This window comes from Triplophysa rosa, linkage group LG19 (assembly GCF_024868665.1).
Source record: "Triplophysa rosa linkage group LG19, Trosa_1v2, whole genome shotgun sequence".
Taxonomy (NCBI): Eukaryota; Metazoa; Chordata; class Actinopteri; order Cypriniformes; family Nemacheilidae; genus Triplophysa; species Triplophysa rosa.
Genome location: NC_079908.1, coordinates 14,486,688 through 14,505,553, shown reverse-complemented (window position 1 = coordinate 14,505,553; position 18,866 = coordinate 14,486,688). Strand labels below are relative to the sequence as shown.

Genomic DNA, 18,866 nt, shown 5'->3' with positions numbered 1-18,866 from the left:
AAGTTTACTCAAGTACACTGATTGCTTTTGTAAAGTGATTCAGTGGGTTGTCTAGTAGTCTTTCATTGTGACATGAGCATGGATGGACCAGGGGCCTTATACAGAGACAGACCAGAAGAACAGCAGAAAAGAGACTATAAGTGATGATAGATTAAAATAAGCTTTAAGTGTATTGAATAAATTGTTATCTCAAAGCTCAGAAACAGATTTAACAGGTGTTATTATACCAAGCAAAGACAGTAACTGATTTACAATATTGTCCAGTGAAAACGTTGATATTGAGACATTCCATTATCTGTACTGAAAACCTTACAGACCCAACATAAGAATAAACAACAGTAATAAAAGTAATGTAGAATGGGGAACAGTATTGAAACTTAAATTTATATACACAGAATATATAAAAATGACAAAAGAACAGTAAATGCATATACTTTTTTAGTTTTTCCTGTAGCTTTGGAAGCATCTGCATGCATGCCTAAGGACAAGTACATGAGATGTGAAATACAACACGCACGTACTCTCGGCTCATAATTTCAGTCATCTCACACACACAAACACAAAAGCTGTATTTATGACACTCGGTTCAAAAGATCCTTCCCTGTTTCTCAATTTTATTTATATAGCATTTTTCACAATTTTCATTGTTGCAAAGCAGCTTTACATGCATCATAATTAAAAATAATATTATTAATAATAATAGTAGTAGTACTTGAGGGACAAAAATTGAAAGACAGTATATATTAAGACACATGGTGAAAGTTATTATTTCAAGTTTTTCTCTATGCAATGTACACTGATGAAACTTAACTGAAATCAATGCTATCTTGGATTGTCAAGTTGCTCATCTCAATCCTCACCACAGTTTGCGCTGTGCTTATCTGACCAGGAACCGTTGTGCGCTGGGCTGTCTGCTGTTGTTGTTGATGATGCTGCTGCTGCTGTTGTTGCAAAACTCTTCCCTGATCAGATTCGCACACACAAATAACAAAATCTATAAGAAAACTCAGTTCTTGTTAACATTCATCTCAGGTGAGCAACTGAGACAGAGAATCAGACGTCTGCTCAACTGTCAATCAATCTCTGTGCTATAATGAGCTTTATACATTGCCAGGTAAATCGCAAAAGTCTTAACAGAACATCTTGGCTTTGCCTGACATCAACAGGCAACTTAAAACTATCAGAACGATATGCCACCTTGTTTTTTCCCACTTGAATTTTTGCACTTCATCAACATCTCTTAATACACTGAACCAAATTGTGTTCTGTTCCGATAGCTGATCTTTACCTGGATTGGTTGCTTTAACTGATGCTGCTGTTGTTGGCTCAGCGAGCTGATTTGTTGATGCTGCCCTGGGGCCATTTGTGCCAAAGACTGTGGCACTAAAACCTGCTGCTGCGAGTGGGGGGGCATCTGGCCTGCCATGCCTTGAGCTTGGGCTTGACCTTGAGCCTGGGCTTGGATTTGAGCCTGAACCTGGGCTTGAAGCTGCTGTTGTTGTTGCAGTTGCTGTTGTTGTTGTTGTTGTAGTTGCTGTTGTTGTAGCAATTGTTGTTGCTGCTGCAGTTGTGATAACTGCTGTTGTTGCTGCTGGATTCTGGTTTGGTGCAACTGTAAAGAAAGCCAAACAATAAGCACTTAATGACGACCAAACTCTGTACGGTCTTGAATTGGTAAATTAGAACCGTTTATCTCAAGCTACCTTCATTGATTTGAATGTCTGTGTTTGTTGTCATGTCTTGGATCACTATAAATAAACCAAAAATGTTGTTGTAACGAGGGAGGCGTGACGAGAGCCGTGGGAGGAGGAAGCGAGTTGATAATGAGTGGCAGCTGGGCGTCACACCGGCCTCGTATCTCTCACGGAGGAGATCGGAAGCATAAAAGGACAAACGACAGGAGGATACGGCGAGAGAGGACCGGGCCCAGACATACGTTAAGTTTTGTTTATGTTTGTGTGGCCTTTTTTACTGCTGGATTTTTGGTTGTTTATTTTTATTGAAGTTTACTCTGATTGTTCGCCGGTTCCCGCCCCCTTCCTTCCCTTTTATTGCGTTTATTACATTGGTGCTGAAACCCGGGAGGAAGGAGGGACATGCTGTCGAAGAGCCCTCGCCGCCGAGGGGCATCGCGGTGCTGAGGAGTTCGGGCAGCGAGGATGAGGGATGTCCGCCAGCGGCTTCCCGAGGCGGTGGTGCTGGAGCAAGAGGAATCGGCTGGGACGAAGACCTCGTGGCGTGCGCCTGGGTCGAGGTCGGGTGGTTGTCGTCCGAGAGGGAGCGGAGGAGTCATCACCGTTGCCCGTGGGCCGGAGCCTGCTGCCGTCCGCCAAAAATGGGAGGAGCAGGAGACGGAAGACTCACTGCCAGCTGCCTTCTGTCGGAGGAGCCATCGTCGGCCGCCAGGGCACGAAGACCTCGCTGCCGTGCTCCTGGGCCGAGGTGGGGTGGCAGCCATAGAGGAGGGAGCGGAGGAGTTCGGGCCGTTTGCCGTGGGGCGGAGCCTGCTGCCGTCCACCGAGGAAAAGGGGAGGAGCAGGGAACGGAAAACTCGCTGCCGGCTACCCTCAGCCAAAGAAGCCACCGCCAACCGCCAGGAGGCGGAGCGGGCCGTCCCCCCGATGTCCAGCACCACTGCATAGCACCGCGAGGAAGAGCCTCTCGGCTGGCTGAGGACCGAGCGACAGCGTGTCGGGGAACCGGACAAAAATTTTTTTTTCTGTTTCCTCTCTCGCCCCTGGTGCTTCCATCTCCGTTCTCTCGTCTCGTCTGTTCATACCCCCAGGCGCTGGGGCCGTCGATACTGGCCCCCGGGGGGGGGGGTGAAGTAAGCAGTCTCGTGAGTACCCCCCGGCCTGTGAGGGGCAATGGGGGTATGTGACGAGGGAGGCGTGACGAGAGCCGTGGGAGGAGGAAGCATAAAAGGACGAACGACAGGAGGATACGGCGAGAGAGGACCGGGCCCGGATATACATTAAGTTTTGTTTATGTTTGTGTGGCCTTTTTTACTGCTGGATTTTTGGTTGTTTATTTTTGATTAAAGTTTACTCTGATTGTTCGCCGGTTCCCGACTCCTTCCTTCCCTTTTATTGAGCTTTATTACAGTTGTACAAAAGTGTAATCTTTTCATTACCAGTACCTGGTTCTGCTGCTGCTGTTGGTTAGAATGCTGCAGCTGTTGATTCTGATGGTGCTGCTGTTGGAGTTGCTGGAGTTCAGTTGTTTCATCTGTTGGAACTGCTGCATGGCTGTTTGCTGCGGAGGCTGCATGGCTGCCTGTTGCGGTGTCTGAAACTGCTGAAACTGAATGGACTGCTGCATCATCTGCATCTGTCCGGCAGAACCTGCTGGAGTAATATTGAATCAGATGTCATTTCTTGGCAAATTATCTCTGTGGCTCAATTGTTAGATTGTTAATCTTACCAGCTTGCTGGCCACCTGCAACTCCCTGCATGGTGTGTTGACCCATCTGCATTTGCACCATTGGCCCCATACCACTCATGACACCACCTCCACCCACTCCAGTCAAATTCTGCAGGGCATTCATGGGATCTGACAATAAAACAATATGACCCATTAAAAATAAGCAGAAAATGTATTTGGACACTTATATGCAAGAACTAGATTTAAGGGTTTTTTTAATCCATTCTTACCGGGTCCCCCTTGTGTCTTTTTATCTGCAATGGAAAAAATATGTTCAATACAAAGTTCTCATCCAAGAATCACAGCATATACAAATGTTACATCAAAAACATAACGAACAAACTTACGAATGTCTCTGAAATGAATGATCAGCCTCGCAACCACAGACAAATACTCCTCCTGTGCAAAAGCAGTCATTTATATATAGTTAACTTAGATATATCTGTTTGTCAGTCAGTGCTTTTAATTAAGGCTGAACGATTAATCGAAATCGAATCGCAATCGCGATGTGAGACGTTGCGATTTGCTAATCGCAAGAGGCTGCGATGTGGAAGCGATGTGAAAAATAGCAAACGCGTCTGTTCCAAGCCCGCTTTGAGTGGCATTCTTGCTAACCAACTGAGTGAGCGAACCTCCGTTATGCCTAATCAGCACTGCCCTAGCCAACTGCGTAAACGTCCGTCATTAAAAAAACAAACAAACACAAGGCAGGAGAGAGTGTGTGTTATTATGGCATCTGCAGAGTCAGATCGATCATATTAGGCAAATAAATATTAAAGAACCGTCCAATTCATAAGACCGCACACACAGCTGTGTCATACTCGCACGTCTCTGCCCCGCGTTGCGCGTCTCCCGCATCTCGCGGACGAGCCGTTTAAACTTGACGCGCACACATAGCCTGTTTCATACTCTCGCGTCTCCCGCATCTCGCGGACGAGTCGTTCAAACTCGACGCGCACACACAGCTGTGTCATACTCGCGCGTCTCCCGCATCTCGCGGACGAGCCGTTTAAACTTGACGCGCACACATAGCCTGTTTCATACTCGCGCGTCTCCCGCATCTCGCGGACGAGTCGTTTAAACTTGACGCGCACACACAGCCTGTGTCATACTCGCGCGTCTCCCTCATCTCGCGGACGAGCCGTTTAAACTCGACGCGCACACACAGCCTGTTTCGTAATGACGTTTATAGTAGGCTACTTGAGTCCGGCTCCACACGGGCATCTGGCAATATGGACGGGGCTTGACGCACGCGCGCACCCTGTGTCAACTCACGCCTAGCTCCGCGTTTCAAACAAATGTAAATTCTATCTAACAGTTTTTCTAATTTCACTTGGATGAAATTAAACATTCAGCACATTTTCTACTTGTTTTAAAAAATCCCACATACTTAAAAAATAATAAATCAGCCTATGTAACTATGTCTGTGTCACTAATAGTGTACACTGGTATTTGGATTCTATTGGTGTGATGTAATCAGGAAGTTGGGAACCAATTGAACAACAGTAAGCCCTATTTGAATAATGCCCTAAACACACTACAAAAATGAATTTTGTAATGGTTTTAATGGAAACATTTTTTTTGTTTTCTTTCAGCAGGGTAACTATACCCATACTGTGCTCCACACAACAATATTGAGCTGAAGCTTGAATTAGAAAAGTTAAAATCGCAAATCGCAATCGCAATGTCTGTCAAAAATATCGCAATTAGATATTTTCCCCAAATCGCACAGCCCTACTTTTAATGATCACATAAAAACAAAAAATCAGTACTTACTCTGGTCTTTGCCTTAATATACACACGGTTTTCCATGTCAGTACATGAGCAGTTCCTGCTTTCCTCATGGCGTCCTCTCTACAACACAAGACAGAGGTTCAGGTTAGATGAGTATAGTTTTACAGAGAAAGCTCACTTGGCTGACATAAATAATTTATGACTTCATTTGTGTTCTGAATGTAATGGCAGTGAAATACAGAATTAGCTTTGTAAAACAAACTGTAAATATTTGAACAATCAATATTTGAACTTTCATGTAAAATAGCGTCTGCTAAGTAACTAAATGTAAATGTAAAATTTGAATTGCATTTATTATCTGTAGTGATTCGGCTGCAGCTGTACCACCCACTCCTGCAGGGATGCTGAATTTGTAAGAAAAAAATGCATATGCTTTTAGAAAAGGAATATATCCCTTAAGCTAAAATCCACAGCTCAAAAGCACTAGCATATTAAATACAGTAAGTAATAATAATATCAACATTACGTTTTTTGAGACTGTCAATCAAACCAAACCATCGGGTATAGATTAGATATATTAAAAGTATTATCAGAAGAACTTATAACGATTCAAAAGTCACAAATGTCACGTGTTCTACTAAAAGTTTGTTCTATTTTTTTTACAGTATTTGTATAGTAGAGTTTCTTCAGTCCTCTGCATATCTGGGCGCATATTTAATGACGCTAACGATATCTGTATCTTAGCTAGCAACATAGCTAAATAAGTAACGTTAAGTGAAGTAGAAATTACTTCATTAGTAGACATACTAATCGCTTTTACTAGATATCACGTTGCCTACTTTCACTTAAATCATATCAAAGTTCGCAATGTTTCACAGACTAACTTATGTGGGTAAAAACATGGCTGAGCATCAGCTAGTTAGCAGCTAGCAAGCTAACAGCACTATTTCCGTGCGCTGAACCATAATCCTCGCACATCCAAACACATAATATTTCATGGAAAATACTTACATTTGAGCCACCACTTTCTGTCTAAAGGCTGTGCTCCTCCAGTCGCTATCAGGGCCTGGGACATCCATTGTTGGTGTTTTTAAATAACTGTTTTTAAATAACGTTGAACAAGCCTTTCTACGGAGACCGGGAGGGGACATGCTCGTTTCACTTAGTTTTGTTGTGGCCACGAGATATTACCTCGTGGGAACGCGATATTTCGTATGTTGAGGGAACGACTTCCTTATCTTGTGGCCACGACTTAAATGCGTGCGCGTCTATTACCGCTAACTATCAGAAATAGATAGGACTATAATAATATTTATTTTTAATTAAGATAGAGCGCTGAACTAATTAAAAAACACACATTCGTTTCCTTTTAGTCGTTTCTATTTTTTCCTGTGATAAATTAATAGATTTAATTGCGATATGGCTGGGCTGCACGATTAAGTCAAAAGCATATTTTTTACATTATTCCCCTTGATATTGTATTGTAATTATTAATGATGATTCGTCTTTACATTTTATAATGATTTCAAGGATCCAATTTCGGCGCGGGATTGCGCATAATTTAAATCGCCTTAATAATGCGAGAAGTTCCGGCACAAGTGTTGGCCTATTTGCTTAATCTCGGATCAAATAATGAAATAAACATACTGACGAGAACTAAATGAAATCAACATGTGAAACAGTCTGTCTTTATTCTAGAATTTAATTATACAATCTCCGTACCAGCCTTCTCTGTCTTTAGGTCAAACTGGCCCATATTGCTTATACTGCGCTTCTGGAGCACTCCATCTTGTCCGAAAAGCAAAGTATGAAGTTATAAGCCTATTTCATACAGAGATCTCGGAAAATGAACTATCGGAAATAGTTCACGCATAATGTGTCCCAGGATTTGTCTCGGGATGTCATATTATCACGCAAAATGTGTTGCAGGATCGTTCGATTTTGGTTCACACTGCCAGTGATTTTCTGGAATGTGTGCGTGCGTTCACACACATATCGTAAAGTTCCAGCAAATATATACAGTGAGGGAAATAAGTATTTGATCCCCTGCTGATTTTGTAAGTTTGCCTACTTACAAACAAATGAAGGGTCTATCATTTTTATGGTGGGTTTATTTTAACTGATAGACACAGAATATTAAAAAAATCAGGGGAAAAAAATGTTATATAAAGGTTATAAATTGATTTGCATTTCAGTCAGTGAAATAAGTATTTGATCCCCAAGCAAAACATAACTTTGTACTTTGTGGAGAAACCCTTGTTGGCAAGCACAGAGGTCAGACATTTCTGATAGTTGGTCACCAGGTTTGCACATGTGTCCGGATACATTTAGTCCACTCCTCTGTCAATCTTTAAGGTTTCTTGGCTGTCGCTCAGCAAATTGGAGTTTTAGCCTCCTTCACAGAGGTTCTATAGGACTAGGGTCTAGAGACTGGCTAGGACATTTAATGTGCTTCTCCTTAAGCCACTATTTGGTTGTCTTGGCAATATGTTTTGCGTCTTTGTCATGTTAAAGGCTCATCCATGACCCATCTTCAGTGACCTAGTTAAGGGGAGGAGGTTCTCGTCCAAGATTTTACGGTACATGGGCCCGTCCCTCAGCCCCTCAATGCGGTGAAGTCATCCTGTATACCTGTAGCAGAGAAAAAGCCCTAAAGCAGAATGTTTCCAACACTGTGCTTCTCTGTAGACATGATGTTCTTGGGCTCATAGTCAGCATTTCTCTCCCTCCAAACACAGGAGTCCATTTTGGTCTCACAGCAGTGCCAGCACTTTCGCCAAAGCCTTTTCTGAATCATTTTTATGTTCATTGTCAAACTTAAGACGAGCCAGGCGGGCCTTCTTGGGCAGGAGGACCTTGCGGGTGCTTCAGGATTTCAGTCTACTGTGGCATAGCGTGTTACCAATGTGTTACCAATGTTTTGCTTGCTAACTGTGTTCCCAACTGTCTTGAAATCATTAACAGGCTTCTTCCGTGTAGTTCTGGGCTGATCTTTAACATTTCTCATGATCATCTTTACCCCATTGGGGAAATATTGCAGGGAGCTCCAGAACAAGGGCATTTGATAGTTATTTTGTATATCTTCTATTTCCAAATAATCACACCAACAGTTGTCTCCTTCTCACCAAGCTTCTGTCTGTAGCCTATTCAAGGTTTGTGCAGGTCTCCAATCTTGTCGCTGACATCCTTTAAAACCTATTTGGTCTGGACCATGGTGTTGGAGAGGTTGAACTGGAAGATACAGATTCTGTTGGCAGGCATCTTTTATATACATAACAAGCTGATTTAGGAGTACTTTCTTAAAGTGACAGGACTAATCTGTGGTCCATATAGGCACATAACCAATCTGTGGAGCCAGAATTCTTGCTAGTTGGTAGGGGATCAAATACTTATTTCACTGACTGAAATGCAAATCAATTTATAACCTTTATATAACATTTTTTCCCCTGATTTTTTTAAATATTCTGTGTCTATCAGTTAAAATAAACCCACCATAAAAATTATAGACCCTTCATTTGTTTGTAAGTAGGCAAACTTACAAAATCAGCAGGGGATCAAATACTTATTTCCCTCACTGTAACATGTAATGTACTGTGTTACGTGCATTTTTTTGTGAAGGTTAGGGCTGTCATGGTGAATGAAATTTACTTGCGGTGGTTTAGGTGGCTCAATAGCCACTTTCCTTATATTTAGTTCCAAATATAGGCCCAAATAAGATTTATTGTTGGGTTATTATTATGTTGTATATATTGTTGCTTTTTAAATGTTAAATAAAGTACTTTATATTTATATATTTATTGGTAATTGCAGAACAACTAAGTACAATAAGAACAGCGCTTTTCTAAGATAATGATTAAGCCCAGCCAGCTTATATATAAGATAAATATGAAAAAAAAAATTAAAGCAAATTGTTGTTCGAAATAAAGTGTCTGAAAGTGCATTCTATTTAAAGCAATGCTCCGATTTTTTTCACATTTTTTTTATTAATAACTCATAAAGTATGATTTTTACTTTGAAACGAGCTATACTTGACCCATTCTGTGATGTTTTCTCAGCAGCATATAAAACAAAAAAATGAAATTAATTTTGTTTAACAGACACAAATACAAAGTAAAGAACAATTTTTATATCTGTTTTTACTAATTTTTAGTTTTCCAGAAAGATGAACTGAACAAAGGAATTGTATAATCATTAATATAAAACTTTAAAGTCTATCCCACTGTGTTTTTTACTTGGCCAGTCATGTAACTACAGAGGCCGTCCGTTGTCATAGTGATAGGAAGTTCGAGTCATTTTTGCGATTCGGATGTTTGAATCTCGTTCAGCGAATCTTTTTTCGAGTCATTTCGTTCATCTGAGCAGAGTTAAATTAATGTTGCATGTTAATAGCCAATTACCCCATAACGTTTATTTATGCTAGTTTTGATCAGATATATAATAAGAAATAACTTATATTGTAGTTAGGACAAGTTATGAGAAACAGTTATTTAATTATTTCCTGACAGCATTTCTGTAAAGTTATGTATTTATAATTCATTAACAATTTTGGGTCACTCAGGTATGCAATAAGGTTTACAGGTTGTTGTTTTTTACTAAAAAGTCTCATGCGTTTGCAAAGTAAATAATATAGGCTATTGAAATCATTTAAATGTGCAATTATTTAATAAGAATCACTTGTGTAATATATGCATTAGACATAAACACTGACTTTACTAGTGTTGCTTATGTTTATATTTTGCCAGCACAGTTCTTATGCAAAATAGTTAGTTATTAAGATAAATTAAAAACACATGCAGAAATCCACAGAAACATTTATGAATATACGACAGAAAAAAGAACAGAAGGTACGTTTTAGAGAAGATGTTTATTGCACATATCTTTTGATCATTTTATATTTCTTCCTATAATACAACATATAACACGTACATCATGCATTTGACTGATGATCCGGGAAGTGGTCAGTAACGTTAAAGACTCGGACTGAAGACTCGGTACAGGCTGCAGGTTTGCCTGCGGAGCTACCATTTGACAAAAGAACAAAAGGGCTCGGACCCGATGACTCGAGAGACGAACTAATCATGTCTCTTTCTGGTATAAGGACTCGGACCCGATGACTCGAGAGACGAACTAATCATTTCTCTTTCCGGTATAAGGACTCGGACCCGATGACTCGAGAGACGAACTAATCATTTCTCTTTCCGGTATAAGGACTCGGACCCGATGACTCGAGAGACGAACTAATCATTTCTCTTTCCGGTATAAGGACTCGGACCCGATGACTCGAGAGACGAACTAATCATTTCTCTTTCCGGTATAAGGACTCGGACCCGATGACTCGAGAGACGAACTAATCATTTCTCTTTCCGGTATAAGGACTCGGACCCGATGACTCGAGAGACGAACTAATCATTTCTCTTTCCGGTATAGGACTCGGACCCGATGACTCGAGAGACGAACTAATCATTTCTCTTTCCGGTATAAAAGAACGAAAGGACTCGGACCCGATGACTCGAGAGACGAACTTCATTACTGTTTCTGGTACAATGTTGCACATGCGCGGTCAACACAAAATGAACGAATCACTCGCTGAGACACTCGTTACTCCCGAGTCATTTTAAAGATTCGTTCAAAAAGAACGAATCGTTCATGAGCGACCCATCACTAGAGTGATACAAAGTTTCTAGGTTGATAACGTCATCCAGTTTGTTGCACCATTGATCCAAGAAAGAATTTGAAACTGAAAAATGGAACTGGAAGACATGAAACGAACGTGAATCTTTTAACATTCAAGACTTGAGGGGACGTATTTCAGTAAACCCTCCTTATTTGTATTTAAGGTTCTGGATGATATTTTAATTATTAGCTTGTGTCCTATATGTCTTGTCTTGTCTTCATTATTATATGTCTTAACATATTCGTGCAGATTGGGTTTGACACCTAAAGAAATGCAATAGACCACAACAAGGTTTCCATGTGTGAACAAGGTGGGCGAAGTTTGGCACACAAAACTCACATATGAAGATGCACCAGTTCACGGTTAAATAACCTTTAAACTTTAACATTAAAATAGTAATGCTTACAATGTCCCCGAAATAATATCCTGCCTTATGTGCTCCGTTATTACGCTTCAGAGTATTTGAAATGCCGCGCCTTTGCACGCCAAGGTTTATTCTTCCTTCTAAAAGTAACAGCCGCTCGAGGCGTTCGTGACGGGTGATCAGACAGAGCGGGAGCGCGCGCGCGCGCAGATCCGCCCTCCAGACGCCATTTCTCGGACGGTGTGGGGAGCTGAAGTAGCTTTCCCACTAACACTGAGAAAGACAGAAGAAAATACAAGAAAACTGAAATTTCTCGGTCACCGTGTCGCGCGGGGAAGTCGCTCGCAATCAAGGAGAGCTACGTGCAAGGAAGGAAACTTTATGTTGTGAGATTTTTCGCAATTCACTTCAGTTCGTTTTGTGTGAAGACGTGTTGCGGGCCGCCATTTTTGTTACAGCCTTCGAAGTCTGTTGGGAGTCTAAATAAGAGACAAAACTCCTCCGGCTGTTGGTCTAGTGCGTGAACAAGGACTCGTTGGTGGACGCGTCTGTCATATGTCGCCTAGAATCGTCATGCAGAGCGATTTATTAACAAAATATCGCGATGTTTTCATCATCTTGAGAGGACTGTGACTGGAAACGGCTAGCTGGCTAACGCGTTATATTGTTTCAGAAGCTGCAGCTTCATTCACGGAAGAGAGAAAGGGAAGGGGAACTTTAACTGAAAATACGTGTTTTCTGTGTTCTCTACTAACTTTATGGTTGTTTTAGCCGGTTCTAAACCTCCCGCGATTCTTGTGTTGGTGGAAAATTGAGCGATGCATCAAAGTTGGTTGACGCCAGTCGCAGCCTGTCTGGTGAAACGTCAGGTTGCGGTTCAGTAAGACAGTCGATTTGGCTCGCCTTGGATTTGACAGAAGTCCAAAAACATTTGCCAGCTTGTGTAAAAATATATATTCGCAGTTTAAATACCTCAATAATTTCCTTTGAAGCGTATTTTGTCAGAGGTACGAGTGTATTTATTTCATAGCAAGTATGTCGTCTGCGAGGTTCGACTCCTCGGATCGAGCCAGCTGGTATTTCGGGCAGGTCTCGAGACAGGAGGCGCAGAATAGGTTACAGGGACAGAGACACGGGATGTTTTTGGTTCGAGATTCGTCCACCTGCCCTGGTGATTATGTACTGTCGGTCTCCGAAAACTCCAAAGTTTCTCACTATATCATCAACTCTTTGCCAAACAAGAGATTCAAGATAGGCGACCAAGAGTTTGATAATTTACCTTCCCTTTTGGAGTTTTATAAAATACATTATCTGGATACGACAACATTGATAGAGCCTGCGCCAAGGTAAGTAATGTGTATAGTTTTTGACGTTGTCACATGAATCCATTCCCTCTTCTCATTTTTATACACGTCCCTCTCCTGCATTGCTGGTCTTTGACTTAATCACATATATTTTATGACTCATATATACCGAGATACAAACCTAAATGTAATTAATCTTATTCTTAATAGACGTCCTGTGTGTTTTAAGAGATGTGCAATACACAGAAATTCAGCCCATTTCCATGAAAGATATCAGGAAGTTAACTGTTCATATGAAAGTGCACGTTCAGGGGTGGATTCAGTGTTACAGGAAAGCCTTGTAAAAAGTTGATTTAAGCATCTTATTTTTATCTTCAATATACTCATCATATTCCTGTTTAAACTGTGCACAACAGGTACTCCAGTACCTCTTTGAACAGTGGCCGTATTCAGACAGCTGGTGGACACGGAGATGAGAACCAGGAGTATGTGCGGACTCTTTATGACTTCACTGGTAGCGATACTGAAGACCTTCCTTTCAAGAAGGGTGAAATTCTGATTATTCTGGACAAACCCGAGGAGCAGTGGTGGAGTGCCAAGAATAAAGAAGGCAGAGGAGGGATGATTCCTGTTCCGTATGTAGAAAAGCTGGTGAGACCTTCTCACCCTGGTCAGCCTGGCCACGGTTCACGCAATTCGAATAGCTACGGTATCCCTGAACCAGCACACGCCTATGCCCAGCCTCAGACTCCGTCGCCCCTGCCCCCTGTCACGCCCGGTGCTGTCATCAATCCGCTGCCTTCCATGCAGAATGGACCAGTAATGGCTAAGGCCATCCAGAAACGGGTGCCATGTGCATATGACAAAACTGCTTTGGCACTAGAGGTGAGTTGTTTATTTTGATCTTGTGACAACTGTGGCAGAAACACTTCTCAAAATATCTCTTAACAACTGTTCACTTACTGTGTTTTAATAGTGAAATTTGTGCTTTTTGCTGAGAGTGGGATGAAGGTTAATTTGCGAGTTCTACTGATTTTTTTAACCAGGGATGATATGGGTATCTTTTATTAATCTACAGCATGTATTTTATTTATTTTATTTTACTAGTTAACAAAAGGTTTTATTAATCCTTTGGTAGATTAATAGGAAATGGTTCCATGGTTCATTTTCGTCATGGAGTGCAATATTTAAGTATTTTACCCTTTATTACGTTTTCGTTCATTACATATGGTCAGATGGTGCTGATAGTACGGAAATGCGCAATGACCAATATTTTCTCCTGATGACTTGTCAGTTCATGTCCTTACTGCTCAGTTCTGCGTTCCTAAGGGACTTTCCTTGAAGCAAACCTAACTCTTTTTCATTTGTGAAAATGCCTTTTGTCTGTATGAATGGGAAAACAAAGCTTAACGTTCATACATCAAATTGGCCCATACGTCAGATTAAATCTAAAGTGTGAGAAACATGACTGTCATTGAAAGTTTGTTTACTTGCTGCCTCAAGGTGATTGTTAAATCCATTACTTTACATAAGCCATGCCTCTTTATTGAATCCGTTTCACAATCCTCATCAAAAATGTGGTAATGTTTTTATATGAACTAATGGGAATATGTATTGAAGTAAATGAGTAACAACAATAAAAACTCTTCTTTTCACTTATGGTTCTTTTCAAGTTTTTGGGTTAGGAAGGGCATGGTTTTGCACAGTCCAAAGGTGTGTAATTCTGAATTGGTTTGTTCAGCATTTAGAATTGAATTCCATGCGTAAAGTAATCACACCTGGCAAGTTCCAACACTCCTCCATCTGTGTCTACATGCAAGGCCTTGTCCATTTGTAAAAAACATTACATAACCTATTTATTAGTCATCCACTTAAGGTACCTGTAGATTCTACTAGGACAAAGAAAAAGGCAGAGCAACTCATGGATTGGATCAAATTTGTATTTAGGTTTTTGGATAGTTTGTTGCATTTTGAATCAAGAATTATGACACATAATGGTATGGCCTTTAGCGAAATGGTCTTATTTACCACAGCTGTTTTGAGAAAATGAAGCAAGTTATGTAAAACATTTAGTGAAGATTACTGCTTAAATAAAAATATAATGAGGAGTAGGGCTGGGCGGAATGACGGAATATTCCGTTACGACGGAATAAAATGTCAACCGTAAGAGATTTTTCTATTCCGTGTATTCCGCGGAATGTAAATAAGTAGGCGTGGTTAACTCGGCGCTCTGCAAATTAGGCGCTATTCTGAAAAAACCTGGCGAATTAATCCACCCGTAACAAATGAACGTATCAAACATTCTTTTGACCTTCTTTCAGTCTGTAGTTTAGTGATCCGCTCCAGCCCAGCGCTTTCTCTCTCACTCGCAGTGCTCCGTGCAGGGATCTGCGCCAGCATTTAAAAAAGATCAATCTCAACACGTATTTCATAAATCAGGTTGTTTTGAAAAGCTGTTAATAGTTTTATAAAGTTTAACTTCAGGCGAGCCAAGGTGAAACTTGCGTTGAAATGCGTGATGATGCTCGCGAACGCTTTGATGTGACGCGCTTCTACCTCCAGTTTTGGGAGACGCGTGAGGAGTCACCAGAGACTCGCAGTGCAAAAACAAGCCCGAGAATCAACAAACCTAAAGACAGAGAGTCGCAACACACTAAAAGTGCTCATCTAATAGAGAGTGAAGAGCGATAAAGACCTACAGTACAGACCCCATGAACACCAGTTTATAACACTAGTCTACTGTACTCTCATTGTTTGTGCATATTCATACTTTATTGTTATATATGTTGTCTATCTTCCTACTGTATATGATATAGCCAGAAGATAAATATGAATAAATAATACATCTGATTATCAGAACTTAATTTGATATCTTTAGTACATTTTCATAACTTGCCTACATTTTAACTATGGTGAGCATTTAAATGAACTGTAATAAATAAAATAGTTAATCAATCTAAGAAAAATGAAGTATAAAATATAGAATTATAATGGGAGATTGTTTCATGAAATATATCGTTACCGTGAAATAAAATTACTCATTCCGTGAAATAGATTTTTGGCCATTCCGCCCACCTCTAATGAGGAGGATATTTAAAGGGTTCATAAATTTAATAAATATGCCACAATTGTTATAACCAAAAATTCAATGGATATAAAGTACATCATCCTAAGGGTTTTTATCTTTGAAAAGTTTCTCATTGCATTTGCACAGATTTTTGTTCAGCAGGACCGATGCGAATATCACCATTTTCCCATGCTTGTTTTTTTTTCCACTTGTGACTTATATAAGTTGAGGACCCACAATGTTTTGCAGGAAACCAGCAGAATGTTGGGATACTAAATAGTAAAAGAGTAGCTCAAACTAAGATGCATGATTTGTTTTTAAACTGTATCTTATTCTTCTTTTATTTCTTAGGTGGGGGATATTGTGAAAGTAACTAGGATGAACATCAGCGGCCAGTGGGAAGGCGAGGTAAACGGCCGGAGAGGTTTATTTCCTTTCACCCATGTGAAAATATTGGACCCCCAAAACCCTGATGAGAGTGAATGACCTGGGCCTTGCTGCGTCAACACCATGCCGACTTGCTGGCAGTCCCATCATGTCACCATCGGTATTGCGCTTGCCTGCCTTGGGACTCAGCCAGGGTGCATTTCTCAAGCAAACCATTTGCGCGGCTTCTGACTGTTTACAGCTCTGAAATCAGTGGGTTCTTAATCCCTCTCACCTGGTTGCAGGCGAATCAGTATTTTATTTTGTCTGCCCTTAATGTCCTCTTTATCTATGCCATCAGTACACGTGCCGAGGTGAGATGAGCCCCTAACAGTTTTCTGCCTTTAGCTTTGACTTAAAGGGAATTGAAATTCTTTCAAGGGTGTGGACCTGCAGATTACACCTCCTGGTTCCATTGCCAACTGCTTACCTGTTAAAATACATTTCCCCCATATATTTTGCCTTGTTGTTACATATGAACATACTCCTAGTGATACTGTTTTGACACTTGGTAACAGCCCTGGATAGGCCACATCTGAATAAGGGTTGAGTATTTCAGTGGCAGGTCCTTAGAGTAGAAACAACTGCTCCACTTCTGAATGACTTTTAGTAGAGATTCACCAGTTTTTCCTCAATGAGTATAACATTTTGGACTAGTCTACTGTAGCCTTTTATTTGTGCCATAACTTGAAATCTGTAAATTGCAGTACTAGTGTAACTAGATGGTTCTGGCTAGACCACCGGGGGATTTATCTTTCGAATGGTGAAGGGCTTGTCTGTAGAGCATTTTGTATCCAGATGTAATGTCTTAATGATGCGAGAGAGGGTTTGGAGAGAGTAAGAGGGGAAATAAATACACCTCTCTACGATTGGCCAAGCTGGAAGTTTCACCTGTGCAATCATGAGCTCGTCTCTTGAGGGCTGGATTTCGTTTCTGACTCTCCCCTCATCTTGGTCTCATACTCATGGCAGTAAAGTCTGGTTCTCTCTCTTTCTTGACTGTTACAGCACATTACAAAGTCTCTGCTACACAGATATTCAACTTTTATAGTTTCTGCATAATTCAGTAAAGAACTACCAGCTTTAAGGTTTCTGTTTCTTTCTTATGTTTGCCAGCTGATGAATAATGCATTTACTGTGTGTTGGATAAAATGGTGTGAAAAGTTTGAATGAGGTGACTTTTTCGGAAAAAAAAGGGATAAAAAGCCTGCTGGTGGCCTCTGTGCATGACCTCCTTGCCAAGAGGACGTTTCCTCTTAGGTTAAATGCTGCTTTGTGTCATGTCTTTTTTGTGTCTGTTTTTTTCCTCTTTGAAATTAATGCCTCTGTTTGATTTCCTTCTTCAGCATCAAGATTAAAATTATATTAAGCAATAGACCAACTCTTATATTTTAGATTTGCTTGAATAATTTAAGGTTTCAAATGTGTAAGAGTTTTTGTAAGGCTTTAACAGTATTACTGTGTTATTGTTTCACATTACAAAATATTAATGTGCTCTCTTTGGTTTAAAATGAAAATTTGTGCCTTTTATTTTTCTTACATCATTTACATGTGTTAATATTTCCCATGGTAAACACCTGTGCTGGTATTACCCATCATGTACAGAACGAGTAAATAAAATTATGTCTACTTCTCTGTTCTAGTATGGTCAACCTCATGTGTGTGCAGATTGTAAACATTGCTTTGAATCTGTCATTCTGGAGGCTTATGTTTCCTAAAAGGGATTAACTCCAAACCCCTATTTCTACAGACATTCTGCCCAACAAAATGGTGACATAACAGTCTGTTTAGAGACAGCGTCCTGTATCTGGAACAGGGAGTTGGTTACTCAATCTTACTTTAATTTTTATTAGCGGCAGTTGTGATTGTGACGGTGCCCTGGAGAGAGGAGATAATTAAAGATTTTTAATGAAGTGTTTAAAAAAAGAAACCTGTGCTATGATGACCTAGAGAAAATTATGAAGGTCAAGCTTTGCTTTTTATGCGGTAAATCAGGACTAGTTCTTTGTAGTTGTTTGGCCCTGTGGCCTTAAAAAAAGTTTATGTTGATGTATTTGCTTTCCTTAAGTGTATTTTACTTGTGCTGGATAGCTTTCCCGTGGCTCAGATTTGGACAGTGAGGTGCAAGTATTTGCAAGTTTAAAAGGGAGAATTTAGGGATCAGTGCTTGTGTTTTTGTCAGTTGGCATGGATACATCATGACAAGTTGCCTTAACTATTTGGAAGCATTGTGAAGCAACCAGTGACAGCAGAATGTTCAGCAAATATATATATAATTGTAAACATGACATTAATGATTTAGAGATGCCAGTGTAAAGTGTACCCATTTAAAGTCAAAGCAGGCAGCATTACAAACTGAATATGGTTGTTTAAAAATGTTGCTTGCATATAAAACATGGGGTCATTTTAAAGAGTGCATTATGTGTCCATTACACATTTCAGGCATGCATACTGCATGTAAAGATTTGTGACAGGAACAATTTAATTTGAAATCCAAGTTTCTGGCACGATAAATTTGAATGTGCTATTCCATCGGTGGGATTGATGGAAATGGTTCTTTTTAAGGACAATCGTGATGCTGCTGAAAAACAGAGGTCAATGCAGGCCCATTTTAGTCCATTACCAGCCTGTCCCAAGGTTAATTTTGCAGCTATAGATTGAACTTGACCGTAATGAGTGGCTGGCTGGCACTTAAATGATGGCCTCAATATCAGCTTTAAGACTACATGTATTAAAAAAACATATTCATTAGGAAAGATAACAACAGAAAAATGTTCTCCAGTCACTTAATGTTAAACATACTCATCAGATATGAGACTTCCTCACACTTTTTCAATGCCAGATGTAAATCATACAACTAATATGACACATGAC

At 40.4% G+C, this 18,866-nt stretch overlaps 1 protein-coding gene and 1 pseudogene across 1 annotated transcript; one reads left to right on the top strand and one right to left on the bottom strand.

The window, feature by feature from the left end:
- Positions 1 to 147: 147 nt before the first annotated feature.
- LOC130570388 (mediator of RNA polymerase II transcription subunit 15-like) lies at positions 148 to 6,523 on the bottom strand (annotated as a pseudogene).
- A 4,876-nt stretch (positions 6,524 to 11,399) lies between these two features.
- crkl (v-crk avian sarcoma virus CT10 oncogene homolog-like) lies at positions 11,400 to 17,627 on the top strand. The gene is made up of 3 exons (XM_057361003.1): positions 11,400 to 12,541; positions 12,916 to 13,384; positions 15,918 to 17,627. The coding sequence occupies exons 1-3, from the start codon at positions 12,231 to 12,233 to the stop codon at positions 16,050 to 16,052; spliced, it is 915 nt and encodes a 304-aa protein (XP_057216986.1). The 5' UTR covers positions 11,400 to 12,230; the 3' UTR covers positions 16,053 to 17,627.
- The last annotated feature ends 1,239 nt before the right edge of the window (positions 17,628 to 18,866 follow it).

Coding starts and splice junctions, on each gene's coding strand:
- crkl (XM_057361003.1), top strand. CDS start 12,231: ATGTCGTCTGCGAGGTTCGACTCCTCGGATCGAGCCAGCTGGTATTTC. Junction 12,542..12,915: donor TTGATAGAGCCTGCGCCAAG/GTAAGTAATGTG, acceptor TGTGCACAACAG/GTACTCCAGTACCTCTTTGA. Junction 13,385..15,917: donor AAACTGCTTTGGCACTAGAG/GTGAGTTGTTTA, acceptor TTTATTTCTTAG/GTGGGGGATATTGTGAAAGT.